Source organism: Chaetodon auriga, chromosome 7 (genome assembly GCF_051107435.1).
Source record: "Chaetodon auriga isolate fChaAug3 chromosome 7, fChaAug3.hap1, whole genome shotgun sequence".
Taxonomy (NCBI): domain Eukaryota; kingdom Metazoa; phylum Chordata; class Actinopteri; order Chaetodontiformes; family Chaetodontidae; genus Chaetodon; species Chaetodon auriga.
In genome coordinates this window covers 5,726,924-5,740,214 of record NC_135080.1, presented here as the reverse complement: position 1 = coordinate 5,740,214, position 13,291 = coordinate 5,726,924, and the positions used below count along the sequence as shown (strand labels likewise).

At 43.8% G+C, this 13,291-nt stretch overlaps 1 protein-coding gene across 4 annotated transcripts in view; it reads left to right on the top strand.

The window, feature by feature from the left end:
• Nucleotides 1–13,291, top strand: part of nbeab (neurobeachin b) — a 183,307-nt gene that overhangs the window by 140,538 nt on the left and 29,478 nt on the right. For all 4 annotated transcript variants that reach the window (XM_076734998.1, XM_076734997.1, XM_076735000.1 and 1 more), the window contains 4 exons: nucleotides 8,014–8,131; nucleotides 8,217–8,319; nucleotides 9,253–9,368; nucleotides 11,454–11,566. In XM_076734998.1, the coding sequence (XP_076591113.1) occupies nucleotides 8,014–8,131; nucleotides 8,217–8,319; nucleotides 9,253–9,368; nucleotides 11,454–11,566 (450 nt within the window). The remainder of the gene's footprint in view (nucleotides 1–8,013; nucleotides 8,132–8,216; nucleotides 8,320–9,252; nucleotides 9,369–11,453; nucleotides 11,567–13,291) is intronic.

Sequence of the window (13,291 nt, the reverse complement as noted above, 5' to 3'; positions counted from 1 at the left end):
CTGCCTCTCCATTGTGTGAAACTCAAATTGATTTGGCACAATTGGGAGAGCACTTGTATTAAAACACACATATTCTATGGCTCATTTCCCCCCTTTCATTGTGGACTTTTGCAGATGCAAATGAGGGTTGGTTTCCCTCCTTTTTACAAATAAGTATTCTTTCTCTTTTTCTGAGTATATCTTCTCATTTTAGAGCAGATCCAATCATGTGTCTTTTATTATTTTGTGCATTTCAACACCTTCCTCCCAGCAAGCAACTGTGTGACCAAACCACACATAAAATCAGTGCCTCATTACTCAGATTTCATCCTGATATGTTGCTAAGATTAAAGTCAAATTAAAATGGAATTTTGCGCTGTTGTTGTCAGCATTTGGAGACCCTCCTGAGTTCCCCTATCTCCATCTCTATGTGTAAAAAAACTGTTTTGTGAACTCTGGTACTTCTGTGAGACTCATAAAAGGCATTATTTTGTTTTTGTATTTTTCAGCAGAGAGATGAAGCAGACAGAGGATTTGGTGTGTTATCAAAGAGTCCTGTGATGCTGTGCCTGCAGTGCAGGCAATATCTCACAGCTTTCTCTACTGTGGATGCCTTGTAGCACGTTCTCTCCCATTCTAAAAATAATGTCAGGGATACAGATACGCACATGTTCATTCTTTTATAATTTTAAGAAACAAAGAGTCTGCTTTCTCTCTTGTGTATGTTTTGTTGACACCAAATTGGGAGAAACTAGCAAGGGACACACTGGGTGGGTCAGTGACCCTGGAGAAAACAGCTTGCATTAATATGGTCTAATCCAATGTAATTAGTCAAATTACAGCACGCCAAGCAGCTTGTCAAGGGCTGTCGGCTTTGGCAGACACACAAGATGGCCTGGAGTCCCACTGGACAGCAAAAAGACCTCAAAGCTCCGTAAAGCTGCCCTACTGCACTTACTTTTACTCTTTTCAGTCCATATTCCTGGTCTCCTCCATCTTTCTTTCTGGACAAAAATGGGGAGGGCTCTTTCAGCTGCGCCACAGTGTTTTCACCTTTTCTGAGTTGTCTCCCATACCCCCAGGCTGCTAGCTTGGCTTCCTGCCTGCCTGCTAAGGTGGATCAAAATGATATGAGGATTCATAGCACGGGCTACAGAAAGTCAGAGTAATTATATCAGCGCTGCACTCCTCCTACATGATTTTACGAGAGAGAGTCAGATGCACGCTAACTAGCGCCGTTAAGAACCATAGACATGGTTAAGACACTTCCTCATGTCGTAGGATTAGCATTGGTAAAAAGATTTAAACTATATAATTACATGAGGATAAAGTACAAATTATCTAGTGCACTCAACAGCCAGATTATCATCCCCTGCAAGCCCCGTTCAGCCCCAAGGGGTGAGCCCGTATGACAAAAGGCCCTCATTAGCATAAATTTACAAGCGCTCTCGTTCAGAGAAGCTGATAAGAACCTGTTCCACCTTTGCGTTGGCCCTGAATGGCTTGTTGTGCTTTTGGCAATGACAGATAAGTCAGGGTAATTCCACTTTATGCTTGAAAAAATGATGCTCCAGATTCTGGCTGCATCCCGAAGGTGTCACCCATGATAATCCTCAAAGAGCGTCCAGCAGAAAGGGGGCTGTGTGTTTTCCAGATGATATACTGCGAATGACAGAAAGAATTATACGAAGGAGGACAAATCTGTAACATATTATTAAGCAATTCCCAGTGAATAACAGGGATAAAAGGATAATGGATGAGGGTGTCGTTATTACCTTGGTGCTGAGGGAAGCGCCAAAGCAAAGGTAGAGAGACAAGATTAATTGAGGACGAGTGAGGCGCTCATTGCTCATCAGGCCCTCTCGTCTAACCACTTGCTCTTTCTGTCCCTCTCCTCCTCTGTCTCTCCGCCTCTCCATCCTTGTCTCCTTCTTTCTCTTCTCCTCTGTCTTGCTCTGAGCCCCTATCCCTCCCACACACCACCAAAAAAAAAAAAAAAAAAAGAAAAAGAAAAGTTGGATTTAAAGCGATCAGCTTGGCACTCTCAGTGGCAGCCAGAGGAAGCTGGTACCCAGGCCAGGAAGATTTCAGTCATCTTAAGGCTGACAAGTCCCTGAAAAAGTCCCATTAGGAAAAGCTTGCTGAAAAGACCCCATACCAAATGACTGCATCCCTTCTCTCAAGCTCCTTAGTGAAGGCATCCTCAAGCTGTTTATCTGGATGATGTGCTCACTAAGTGTGTTCATGTGTGTTTATGCATGTGGCTGTGGGTGGGTCAACGCTTGAGCACGTTCATATGCATGTTTAAATGTTTGTTGTGTCCTTTTCTTTAATTACTTACTCACTAGGTACAATTTACTCACAAGACATAATTAGATTACTGCTTACTTCTCATGGAAAATGCTCAATTCTGAGGAACCATAATCACCATTAGTAACATTGCTACAAAGGTGAGTCACATAGCTTGAATGCTGAAGAGAGCAAATGATCAAGCTGTGATTTTAGTGGTGATTAGTATTTTTTATTCCCGCTGTATTTTTGCTAAAAGCTTACAGTATATAGTGCACTGTTGCTGTGAAGGGTAAGGGCGTGAACATGCGCATGTAATCAGCACAGGCATCCAGCCACGTGTGAAGTCTGAAAGTGACGGTTGTGTTTGAATGGACGAGTACTTATGACTGTGTGCATTAAATACAAGAAAATACACAACATATGTTTTCATAATAATCTTGATTCTCACATATTTCCCCACCGCACATGTAGAAACCACACTGTGGATATCAGTAAGGTCATTTAGGAAATAAATGTTATTTTGGATTGGTTGTTCTAACCTCTCAGAAGCTTTCTGCAGGCGTCACGAGGCTTGATGCCAAACTTTGCGAATCATCTCTGTAGGGTTTGGATTTTTTTCCCCACTGCATTTCTTGAAGCTTTATATTTTAACATAGGCAGATAAAGGATGTTTAAAGTTGCCTTGACTCTTTAAGAAGAAATTGCATACCAGGAAAGCAGCTCCTCCCACCTGTCCTACCATGGCAGTGTTGAAGACAGTGCTGCAGGGCCTGCTAATGTGCGTGAAATACCATCCCTGACATAAATGTTATTGACAAACTTGGCTGGACATTTGGGGCAGTGAACTGCCAGCATATTTAATGCATATTCATCTCCTTTATCCCACTGGTCTTGCCAGAGCACCCAAGCTGTGTCATCTTGCCACACTCCAGCTACAACGCAAATGTATAGTGACACTGATTATGCAAATCTGTATCTTGTTTTCCCCCCAATACCTGCATTAGGAGCCTGCTACTTTATTGAAGTTGAGATATGGGTCTCACAGAGAGAAACCAAGTGGAATGCTGATTTTTTTTTTTTTTTTTTATAATCTGTGGGAATCTTTTACATTTTTGTATTTCTACACTTCATAACAGTTGTCACATTAAGGGGGGATCAGATGAGGAGCGTGCTTTGATGCTCAGACATATGTTATAAATCTTTGCAGGATGTAAAAGGGATTAAAGCTTAAATAAAAGTGGGGATTTGGGCACGTCGTGGTCAGGCGATTCCTGTCTGCGTGACTTAATAAAGTTTGAAATGGCAATATTAGTTTAATTTCACAGTGTGTGGAACACCTGCGTCATTTGTAGAAAGAAGCATAGGTACACTGTTTGTTCCCACTTTTTTAAATTTAAAGGCACAGTTCACCCAAATTACAAAAAACGGATATGTTGGCCCTTAGACTTAGAGCTCTTAATCCATGCAGATCGTTTTGGATAAATTGGTCATTGAAAATTCAACAGCAGCATGTGTTTCCAGAAGGAAAGTCCCCCATTCTGTGAATAATCACTGTTTCTAAAAATGTGAAAATGTTCCTTTCACACAAATAAACAAAACTCTGTTCACCTCCATTGTATTCAGGTAGAGCCAGAAATCTCAGATATCAGATTTTTGCAAATAAAACCAAAACTGCATATGTGCATGGCTGTATGCCAAATGGAGTAAGTAAGAAAATGTTTTATCCAATTCTTGTGTGTTTTTTTTGCTTTTTTCTTACATGTCTAGATTTCTTTTGTGACCCAGTCTACCACACTGATGCTCTCCCACTTAGCTCAGAGTTGCTCTCTGCTCTCCCTGTTACCAGGCTTTATGCTTTCCTCTTCGCCTTCTCCGGCTGCTCTACCTCTTCACAGATTTGGCCCATATTGCCTGGGGTCAGCCATTGAATACAGTATACGCAGTGTGTGCTGATCCTCCAAATTGCCATGTGTGAAATCCATCCCACTTGCTCCTGGGGGAATAGTCATATCACTCAAAATGAAACTGCCTCTCGTATCCTCCCCTTATTCTTCCACTTTGCTGTTCTCTCTGGCCGCCTGGGACCATGCAGTTGTGGGGCTTTATGGTGGAAGCCTATTAGACAAATCTTAGAAGAATGCAGCAGAGGCACTATGATACCAGGTTGTCAGAGTGCTCCACAGTCTCATATAAATATATCAGTCATGCTGGCTTGGAGGTCTCACTGAATTACATTATTTTCCTGTTTTGGTATAAAGGCGGTGGAGGGGGATTGTATTGTTCCATAGGAAAGAAAATTGCATCAGGTTTTCGAAAAAAAAAAAAAAAAGCAAAAAAAACGTTTCGTTAGATTTATTAATAACATCTGTCATAGTGTCTGAGCCAATGTGGGGTTAAAGCTGTTGGGAAGTCAGATATGATTAGAATCTATTTACTTGCGTGAAGTGGCTTCCTATTGCTTTTAAGTGTCATGTGCTCCATTTGAGCATCTGCACGTTATTATATTTGAGTTTTAGCCTAAACACCAGTGTCACCTGTGCCTCTCCTCATCTCATCTGTCACAATGTTTTTCTGTTTTCCACCTGTGATGTTCTACAGGCAGAATGCAGCCTGCCCTCTGTCAAATCAGGGAAAGAAGAGAAGGGGAATAAAGGAAAGAGCGGACAGAGATGTTAAATTGCATTATGGCCATTATGGTGTAGAGATGTGTCTTCCTGCAGCTGGCAGAGCGGCGCATGCGCCTGTGGCTCCTAATGAGCCTGCGTGGAGGGACCTGTGTGGAAACAAAAGGCTGTGCTTGTCGGCCATACCAGACCCCTCCACCCGTCCCCTCGCTGCTCCCCCAGCCCCGAGCGTGACAGACCAAGAGCAGAGCGCCGGTCCCTTCCTGGTGGCGTGATTAGATTGGGGCCGAAGTCTCCAGCTGGCAGGCCTGTCTGTGACTGGAGGCGGCGGTCCCCAGCGCTTGTCACTGGCTGACACCTCTGACAGGCAGGGGACAGCTTCAGCAGACAGGTTCATTAAATGGCATTTTTTACAGCTGGGCCTCCAAAAATGAGGGCTGGGCTTTGTCAAATCTCCAAGTCTACAGGGGCCCCAGCGTGTTGGTTTAGACCAAAGCTTTGTTGTTATGACAAATTTTTTGATCTGGGCTGTTTGAAATCAGCTCTTTTTTCTCCTCTTTAGCCTCTCTTTTGTTGACAGCTAGCCCTTTGGCCTGCGCTTTGTCATGGCAACAAAATGTTCACTCCAGCTGGGTAACAAGAAACAGCCAGTGCTAAAATATTATTGTGTTGACAATCAGTGAAGAGTTGCCGTATTAAAGCTGTTTTTATATATTTTTCAATTCTTAAGAGCCTGAAGTGGAGTGTCTGCGTGGAATGTATTTTTTATTACTTGGTGATTTTTTTTTTGTTTGTTTTAATAATATATGACGCAACAAATTGAAAATTCAAGAGGCAAATTTCTGGCACTGTTAAAATAGCAAAATGAATGGAGACTGCTGAAAATGACAACCGATTCAAAGTCTCTAGACATCCAACTTAATGTATATTCAAATAACAGCTTGCTTGTGCCCTGATGGAGGAAGGTGTTGCAGCCGTCCCATGATGCATATCTGCACAACTTGCCTCTCAGCATTGCACTCAGAAGACTACGTCCACAACATCTGGCTGCAGAGCGGGAGGGGGATAAAAGCTACCCTGCCTCCTAGTGAGCTGCTGCCGGCCCTCAACAGTGCGCCCGCAGCTCCAAAGCCGCCGCTCCACCTCACCTCCCTTCCTCTCTCCCCCTCCAGTCAGCACGCTGCCTCCTCTGGGCCGTGCTGTCTCTATGACAACTGTTTGAGTTGGGGGTTGCAGAGGTGTCAGGCAGGGGCATTACTGGGAGGAGAGCACCAGAGATGCTGTGCTGCACATCCAGCATCTCCACCTAATCCAATTTTAATTGAGCTCCAGAGATTTTGGATGTGGCACGGAGGTCGGGCATGAGCTATTCCAGGGAGAAATTAAGGCAGCCCGGCTCGCGCTGCACTCTTCCAGCCTGTCACTATTTTAAATGAGCATTAGCATCAGACCTAACCCAGCTGAACATCTCACTCTGGCTTCCCTCCCTCTCTGCCTACTCCACCTCAATCACCCCCCCCCACTCACACACATACAGACACCCACACACGAAACCACCCACACTAATGTAGTGCAGGGCCTCACCCCCTCACTGCCCTATTATATCTTTATTCTCTCACATTCTCTGAACTCAACATATGTGTGATTATAACCTGGGGAGTTGATGAGGTTGCTCCCCAGCTCATACTGTTGGACAAAATTGTTCAGTCAGAGGGAAGTGAGATGGAAGGAGGAGGGGGAAAGGTGTGTGAGGGGACCATTCTCACCTGTCAGAATAACTGACTTGGTTTTCTGTGTGTGGACTTGCAGCCCCAATGGTGCTGCATACAGTAATGATCCTTTGTCTGCTCTCGCCTCTCCTTGGCATGATGATTTTTATTGATTATTTATGTGCCACTGACCCAGGGGATCGTTTTTTTTTTTAACCACTTGCCTTGCTCTTGTGAGTTTCATAGTGTGAAACACTCAAAGCGGTTCTGTGGAGAGCTTCATAATGTGTAGAAAAGAGCCTTGAGATATGGTGTAATGTCTCAGTAATGCTTTGTTACAAGTTGAAATAAGGGATGAATCAACTGGTAACAGTGTGATATTGACGTTTTATTTTTAATAAATCTCATCAAATAGTTATTAAGAATTCATGTTAGTATCATTATGATCTGAGGAATAAGTTTGCTGGGAAATAAGTACTAGAGCACTATTCAGTGTCTCATCAACAATTGTTGTGGTGCTCATAAACAAGATGATTCACATAGAAAATACTAGGAAGTGTAACAGCTGGCAACTTTGTTAAGGTCATATTTAGTGTCATGTGCTCTCATACAGTTTGGAAAAGAGTGCCAGTATTACAACAAATCAGCAGCTCAGTTTATATCAATACTTCAGTCAATAATTTCAGTCATAATCTGAGAAGCTGCCTCATTTCAAGTGGCAATGCAGATGTAATGTTAGACAATCTAAAGGCTTGCTGGAACACTTGACTTAACATAACGAGTTGGTGAGGTTTTCTTGTTTTGTTATATGCAACTTTAATATTGAAAATACTGAAATGGACGGTAGTCTTTATCCAACATGTCCTCATACCTAAACGACTGAATAGGTCAATTACCAATGACCCCCAAAGTGAGATATATATACGACTGTTGGAGAGTAGCAGCGACAGGCGTACCACACCTTCGTCATCACATGGTTAATGTTGCGAAAGGGTCTCAGTTTCTGTAGGTTTAAGCACCAAAAGTACTTGGTAAAGTTTAGGAAAATGTCACGGTTTTAAAGACATTAATGTTATGTTGGTTACGTAACTGGAGTATGTTAGGAAAGTTAAGAAGAAAAAAAAAAGGCAACATTGACTTGTGGTTTTACACGGGACACACAGCGACCACTGGGAGAAACTTTTTTGTTGGGTCAATCCATTGACCCCCATCCGGCCTTATATGCTGCTTTTCTTGCGCTTTATCGCTAACAATAAAAGTAAATATTGGTTGTAATAACCTACTTGCACATACATGCGTTTTTCTGGTGAGCACGGTGTGTCTTTATCACCTGTAACCTTATATGCTGTCTGGTTTGATGCACCTATTATAACCTGAGGACATTTTCTGTTCGTTCTCTGCCCCTCTAGGTTTTAGCCTACACTGAGGGTTTACATGGCAAGTGGATGTTCAGTGAGATTCGGGCAGTATTCTCCAGGCGATACCTCCTGCAGAACACAGCGATGGAGGTCTTTATGGCCAACAGAAGTAGGTGGAAGTGCCAGTTAGAGCATATTAAATTCATTCTTCTCCCGTTCTTTGTCACTAAGTGATCTCTGTCATTGTTTCACAGCATCAGTCATGTTCAACTTTCCTGACCAGGCCACAGTAAAGAAAGTGGTCTACAGTCTTCCTCGAGTGGGAGTGGGCACCAGCTATGGTCTTCCACAAGCCAGGTGGGTCACAGATCCCAAAAAGACTCAACAACTCTGTCAAGTATTTCTCATATTGTAATTCCTTCATGGCCGATGTTACCTCCTCTGTGTTTTGTGTTGGGGCCTCTGTGCAGCCTGGCCTGCAGCACAGTCATTTGAAGTCCCATTGCTCCAGTCATTGAAGTGGATGTGCACTGACCCTGACTGAACTGGCCTAATTCTCTGACAGAAGACTCTATACAGCACGGCTGCAGCCAGGCCACTGACCACAGTGAAAACCACAGATTCCCTTTAGACTTTCATAGTGCTAACTGGCCTTCGTATATACTGTTACAAAACAACTTCAGTCACATGTTCATTAAATGGATATATAAAGCAAGCCATGCTAAATTAACCAACACATCCTCATACCAGTGGCTACCGTGGTGAAACTCTAGCCGTTTGGTGAGGTTCTGGCACCAAAATACTTGGTTAAATTGAGGCAACAGAACTGCTTTTGTTAGGTTTAGGAAAAGATCATGATTTGAGTTAACATTGATATACGGCTTCACACGGGACAGAACACTGGTCTCCTGGGTGAACGTCCCGTGTTTGTTTGGCCCATCCATCCACCCCACCTTCCTCCATATGCAGACTTTCTTGCGCTTTGCACTACGTCACCTGACTTCCTCCTTTGCTCCCATCGTAATTATGAAAGCCACCAGAGAGTGCTGCCTAAAAGTAAGTGTAAACATGGGTCGAAATAACTCGCTTGCACAGGCAAACTATACGGCTGTTTTTCTGGTGAGGATGGGCTGAAATGAACACATAATAAACAGAAATTAAATTATCAGTCGTTAAATGCCATGTGCCAGTTTACTGTGAAGTAGCCAATTCTATGGCTATAGTTATAAAATACCCCTAACGATCACCAGCTGCCTGTTTCCTGGTTCATTGTTGAAATGCTTTTTCCAGGCGCATCTCCCTGGCCACCCCTCGGCAGCTTTTCAAGTCCTCCAACATGACCCAGCGCTGGCAGAGGAGAGAGATCTCCAACTTTGAGTACCTCATGTTTCTCAACACTATTGCAGGTAAGGATTCTCAAATGCAACTCTGTGCTTTTAATTTGGAAGTAGCTGAAAGTATGGACGTAATATATTCTCTTTTTCGTAGCCATCACTTAAATAGATAGATTTTGATTTGTTTTCGTTCCTCATCCGGGCAGAATTTACAACCTGTGAAACTGTTAAGTTTTAATCTATTATCTATGTGAATCTCTTCACCATTAGAGTCTTACGACTTTAAGTTGAGCTATCATGATCAATAAACTTTATGTGTCAGTGGTACTGGAAACACACTATAAGTGGCCTCAGGTATGTCATATTTGTTTAAGACTTCATGGTAACCTTAAGTGGTGCTCAGTGTGGTAGACTTCACTGTTCATGGGAGTGTGCTGTTTGAAGCAAAGAGCAGGCACAGCAGATTTTGCCAGATAATTAGTGCCTGGCTTTGGGAGAGTGTACACATGTGTGTCTGCGGAGTTGAGAGGTTCTGTTGTCTACTCTCTGATCTGAACTGCAACTAACAGGGAAGGCGAGAGCGACTGCACGCTATTTTGCTCTGAGAGGTGTCATCCTCTCTCTCGCTGCATATTCATGCATATTTATATTTAGCCCGTGCTTGAGTTCGATACATTATTGTCAGCTAATTAGATGTAAGGCAGACAGCAAAACATGCCCAAAATTCATTAAAAATCCCTGGTAATGACCTGGGCTGACAGGGATGTCAGCGTAGTGTGGGGTGGCAGACAGGCGGGGGGTGAAGTGCTGAGAAGAGGTGCGAACGGGAAGTGGTCGTCTAATTAAACACTATTCCACTGTTATTAACATCCTGCCACCCCCAACTCAGGCCTCAGAACCAGTAAGTTGTACCACACCAACACCCCATCTCTTTCTCCACACTCGGCCCGCTGCTTCCTTCTCACTGTGTGGCATTAACCTGGATAATTATGCTCTCTAGCTTCCCTCAGACCCTGGATACTCTGCAGAAGCTTTCCCATTGAGTGCCCTGTCACACTTTATCTCTCGCTCAGCTAGATTTAGATTATCTGATGCCAATCTGCTGCAGTCCAGGAGTGAGCAGAGGCACACCAGCTAGATTGGTATAAATTGATCAAATTTTGTGGGTAATAATTAAAGCTTTTGTATAAAACTATTGTACACTAATGCATGAGCATAGTGTTGCCACCTGTTAATAGTAGTCTGATTTGAAATGTCCCTTTGTAATGATGCAATAATGTGTAACTTTAAAGTGTTCATATATTGACCTCCAATTTAAAGTCATTCTCACAGTACATTTTATAATTTTAACTAACTAACTTTTATTCCATTGATGAAGGATGTCTTAGGAATGTGGTCAGACTTTAGAATTAGCACTGCTTACCTTCACAGTTTGTTTGAATTATTCTCAGTGGGTAAAATGTTTGATATTTTTGAGCATACGTTTTTAGCTTGATTTATCACCAGCAGTAAAAATTCCAGCAAAACCATCCACAGCAGCTCTATCCCAGTCCTGGATTAGGACTGGACAACACCTGACCTCACAGCTGTATCAGTGTCATCTTCAAAAGAAAAGTAGAGCATTAATGACAACATGGTACATGCTCTTGGCTTTTCCCATGCATTTCCTTTGACACGTTTTGCCATCTGAAAACCATATTCCCACCGCCAAAGCACAGAGGAAATTCACATCTGGCCAATCAGTGCATCCAACTTGCAGTGACATTTCAGGCATTTCTGACCCTCAGAATAATCTATATCCCTCATATTACATCCTCTCTTCACAACTTAGAGACACTTATGCTCTCTCTAAACTGAAGACAGCATGTTGAGGCCTCCTGTAACCCCCACAGAGGAACAGGCATGGGGAGCACAGAAAATCCTCACTCACTCATAGCAGAGAGAGCTTGCCATTAGTGTATGTTTCCTTGGCAGACTCCATATGGGACAGGAAGTGCGTCTGATTGAGGGCTCTGAGATTGGGGGCTTGTTGGAATGTTGCATGCTGAACCCCCCAAAGTAACTGAAGCCTCAAGTGTACCCTGTCCCGCTTTCAACCCCTCTGTTTCCTTCCAACCCTTCATCACTCACAGATTTCTGTCTGCTCTGTGTGTCTAGGGAGGACATACAATGACCTGAACCAGTACCCGGTCTTTCCCTGGGTTATCACCAACTACGACTCAGAGGAGTTGGACCTGACCTTGCCTGGGAACTTCAGAGATCTCTCAAAGGTACCAAGGCCTCTTGGCCATGCACCTCAGTAAGACAGACAGAGGGGAGGGGGGGGTTTCCTTATTAAGGCCCAGACTGTAAAAGTATATCATATTTAATAGCTATGAAATGATGTGCAGAGTCTAAACTCATGAGATTGGATGCAGAAAGTGGAAAATGATGACATAGTGAAATGCACTCAAATACCTTAAAGTTTACCCCCAGTTTATTCGATACTGTATTGTCTCAGCATGCTCTTTCGGCAAAGTGGCTTTAGATACGTTATGTAACCCAAAAATAATTTGCATCATCTCAAGGCTGTCTGGGCCACATGGTTGAAACCATTATTGCAACATTAAAGCTGCTAAAGTGGATATTTATTTATTAACAAAGGATGACATGCCTGTTATGGGAAGCATCACCCGACTCTGCAGTTCTCTACAGCTCTGCAGAGCTTTGGAGCATCTTTCAGCTCTTTGTTTTGGTTTTCCAGCGCTTAACTTTTTTGTTTTGGGTCGCTCCCACCGCTCGTTTAGCAATGTTTTTGAACCCAGCAGCCCAGGACCAAATGCAAATATTAAAACATTGCCACATAGTAATTTAATTTTCCTGCTTGGATTTGACCATCAGGGTTGTGGAACTGATAAGAGCAGCCCGTTAGCACAGTGCTGCAGTGAAATTCCCTCTAAATGTGGCAGGTCAAAAACACGTCATGTGCAGTAGCGAGAGTCCTGCTAATGCTGCCACATCACAAGAGCTCAGACACAATGACACTAATGCCCCGCAACCCTGAGAGATAAAGTTCAGCGTTTGCTCTGTCTGACTGAAGAGGAAAAGGCAGCAGATCATTCTACCACAAACTGTGGCCTGGTTTACTTGTTCATCACCCCCTTCTCTCTCTCTCTCTCTCTCTCTCTCTCTCTCTCTCTCTCTCTCTCTCTCTCTCTCTCTCTCTCTCTCTCTCTCTCTCTCACACACACACACACACACATGCACACTGCAGCTCACTGACCTGAAAACAGCCACATTCCTGTCTGAGCTCTCTCTCTCTCCCTCTCTCCCTCTCGCTCATTTTATTGCTCCCCCATTCCCCCTTGTTTCCCTCAAAGCGCCGACATTCTGACTAACAGCCTCAGTTTGCCATCTCAGTTCTCAACAGTTTGTATCAATTTTCAGCCTTTCAAGGCATGTGTGCGCTGTGTTTTGTAGTGGGAGAGGAGGAGATCCGTGAAAGGGGGAAAAAGGAAGTTACTACGGAACACTTCACAAAAGAATCATGGACAAGTTAGATAGAGTGTTGTGAATTTTAAAAATGCGCTCCCACCGCTCTGGAGCACTTCTTCGCAGATCAGGACGTTTTGGGCGATCTGCTCAGTTGTGTGTCTTGCCGCCATCATCTCAGCACTTGTCTTCTTTTGGCGGCTTCGGCCTGTGGGGTATCCAGGTGGGCTGAGAGAGCCAAGGATGTGTGTGTGTGCATGCTTGTGTGTTTTGGCGGGGGGGGGACTGATCAGGGCTGAGCATCCCTTCTGCCCTGGGGAGACAGTTATGTATTGTAATGTATTCCAGTGACATCCTCCCATGCTGTTTACAGGGCTGAGCTGCCTTCATTAGCATGAGTTCACAGCCCGTGTCTCCTGACAGTTGTCCTTGGAACCCCGGGGCTCTTACCTCCAAAAGTTCACAGCTAGTGTAGCAGGGAGGGACACAGGCCCCCACACTTCTCTCTGCTTGGCCTGCCCTTT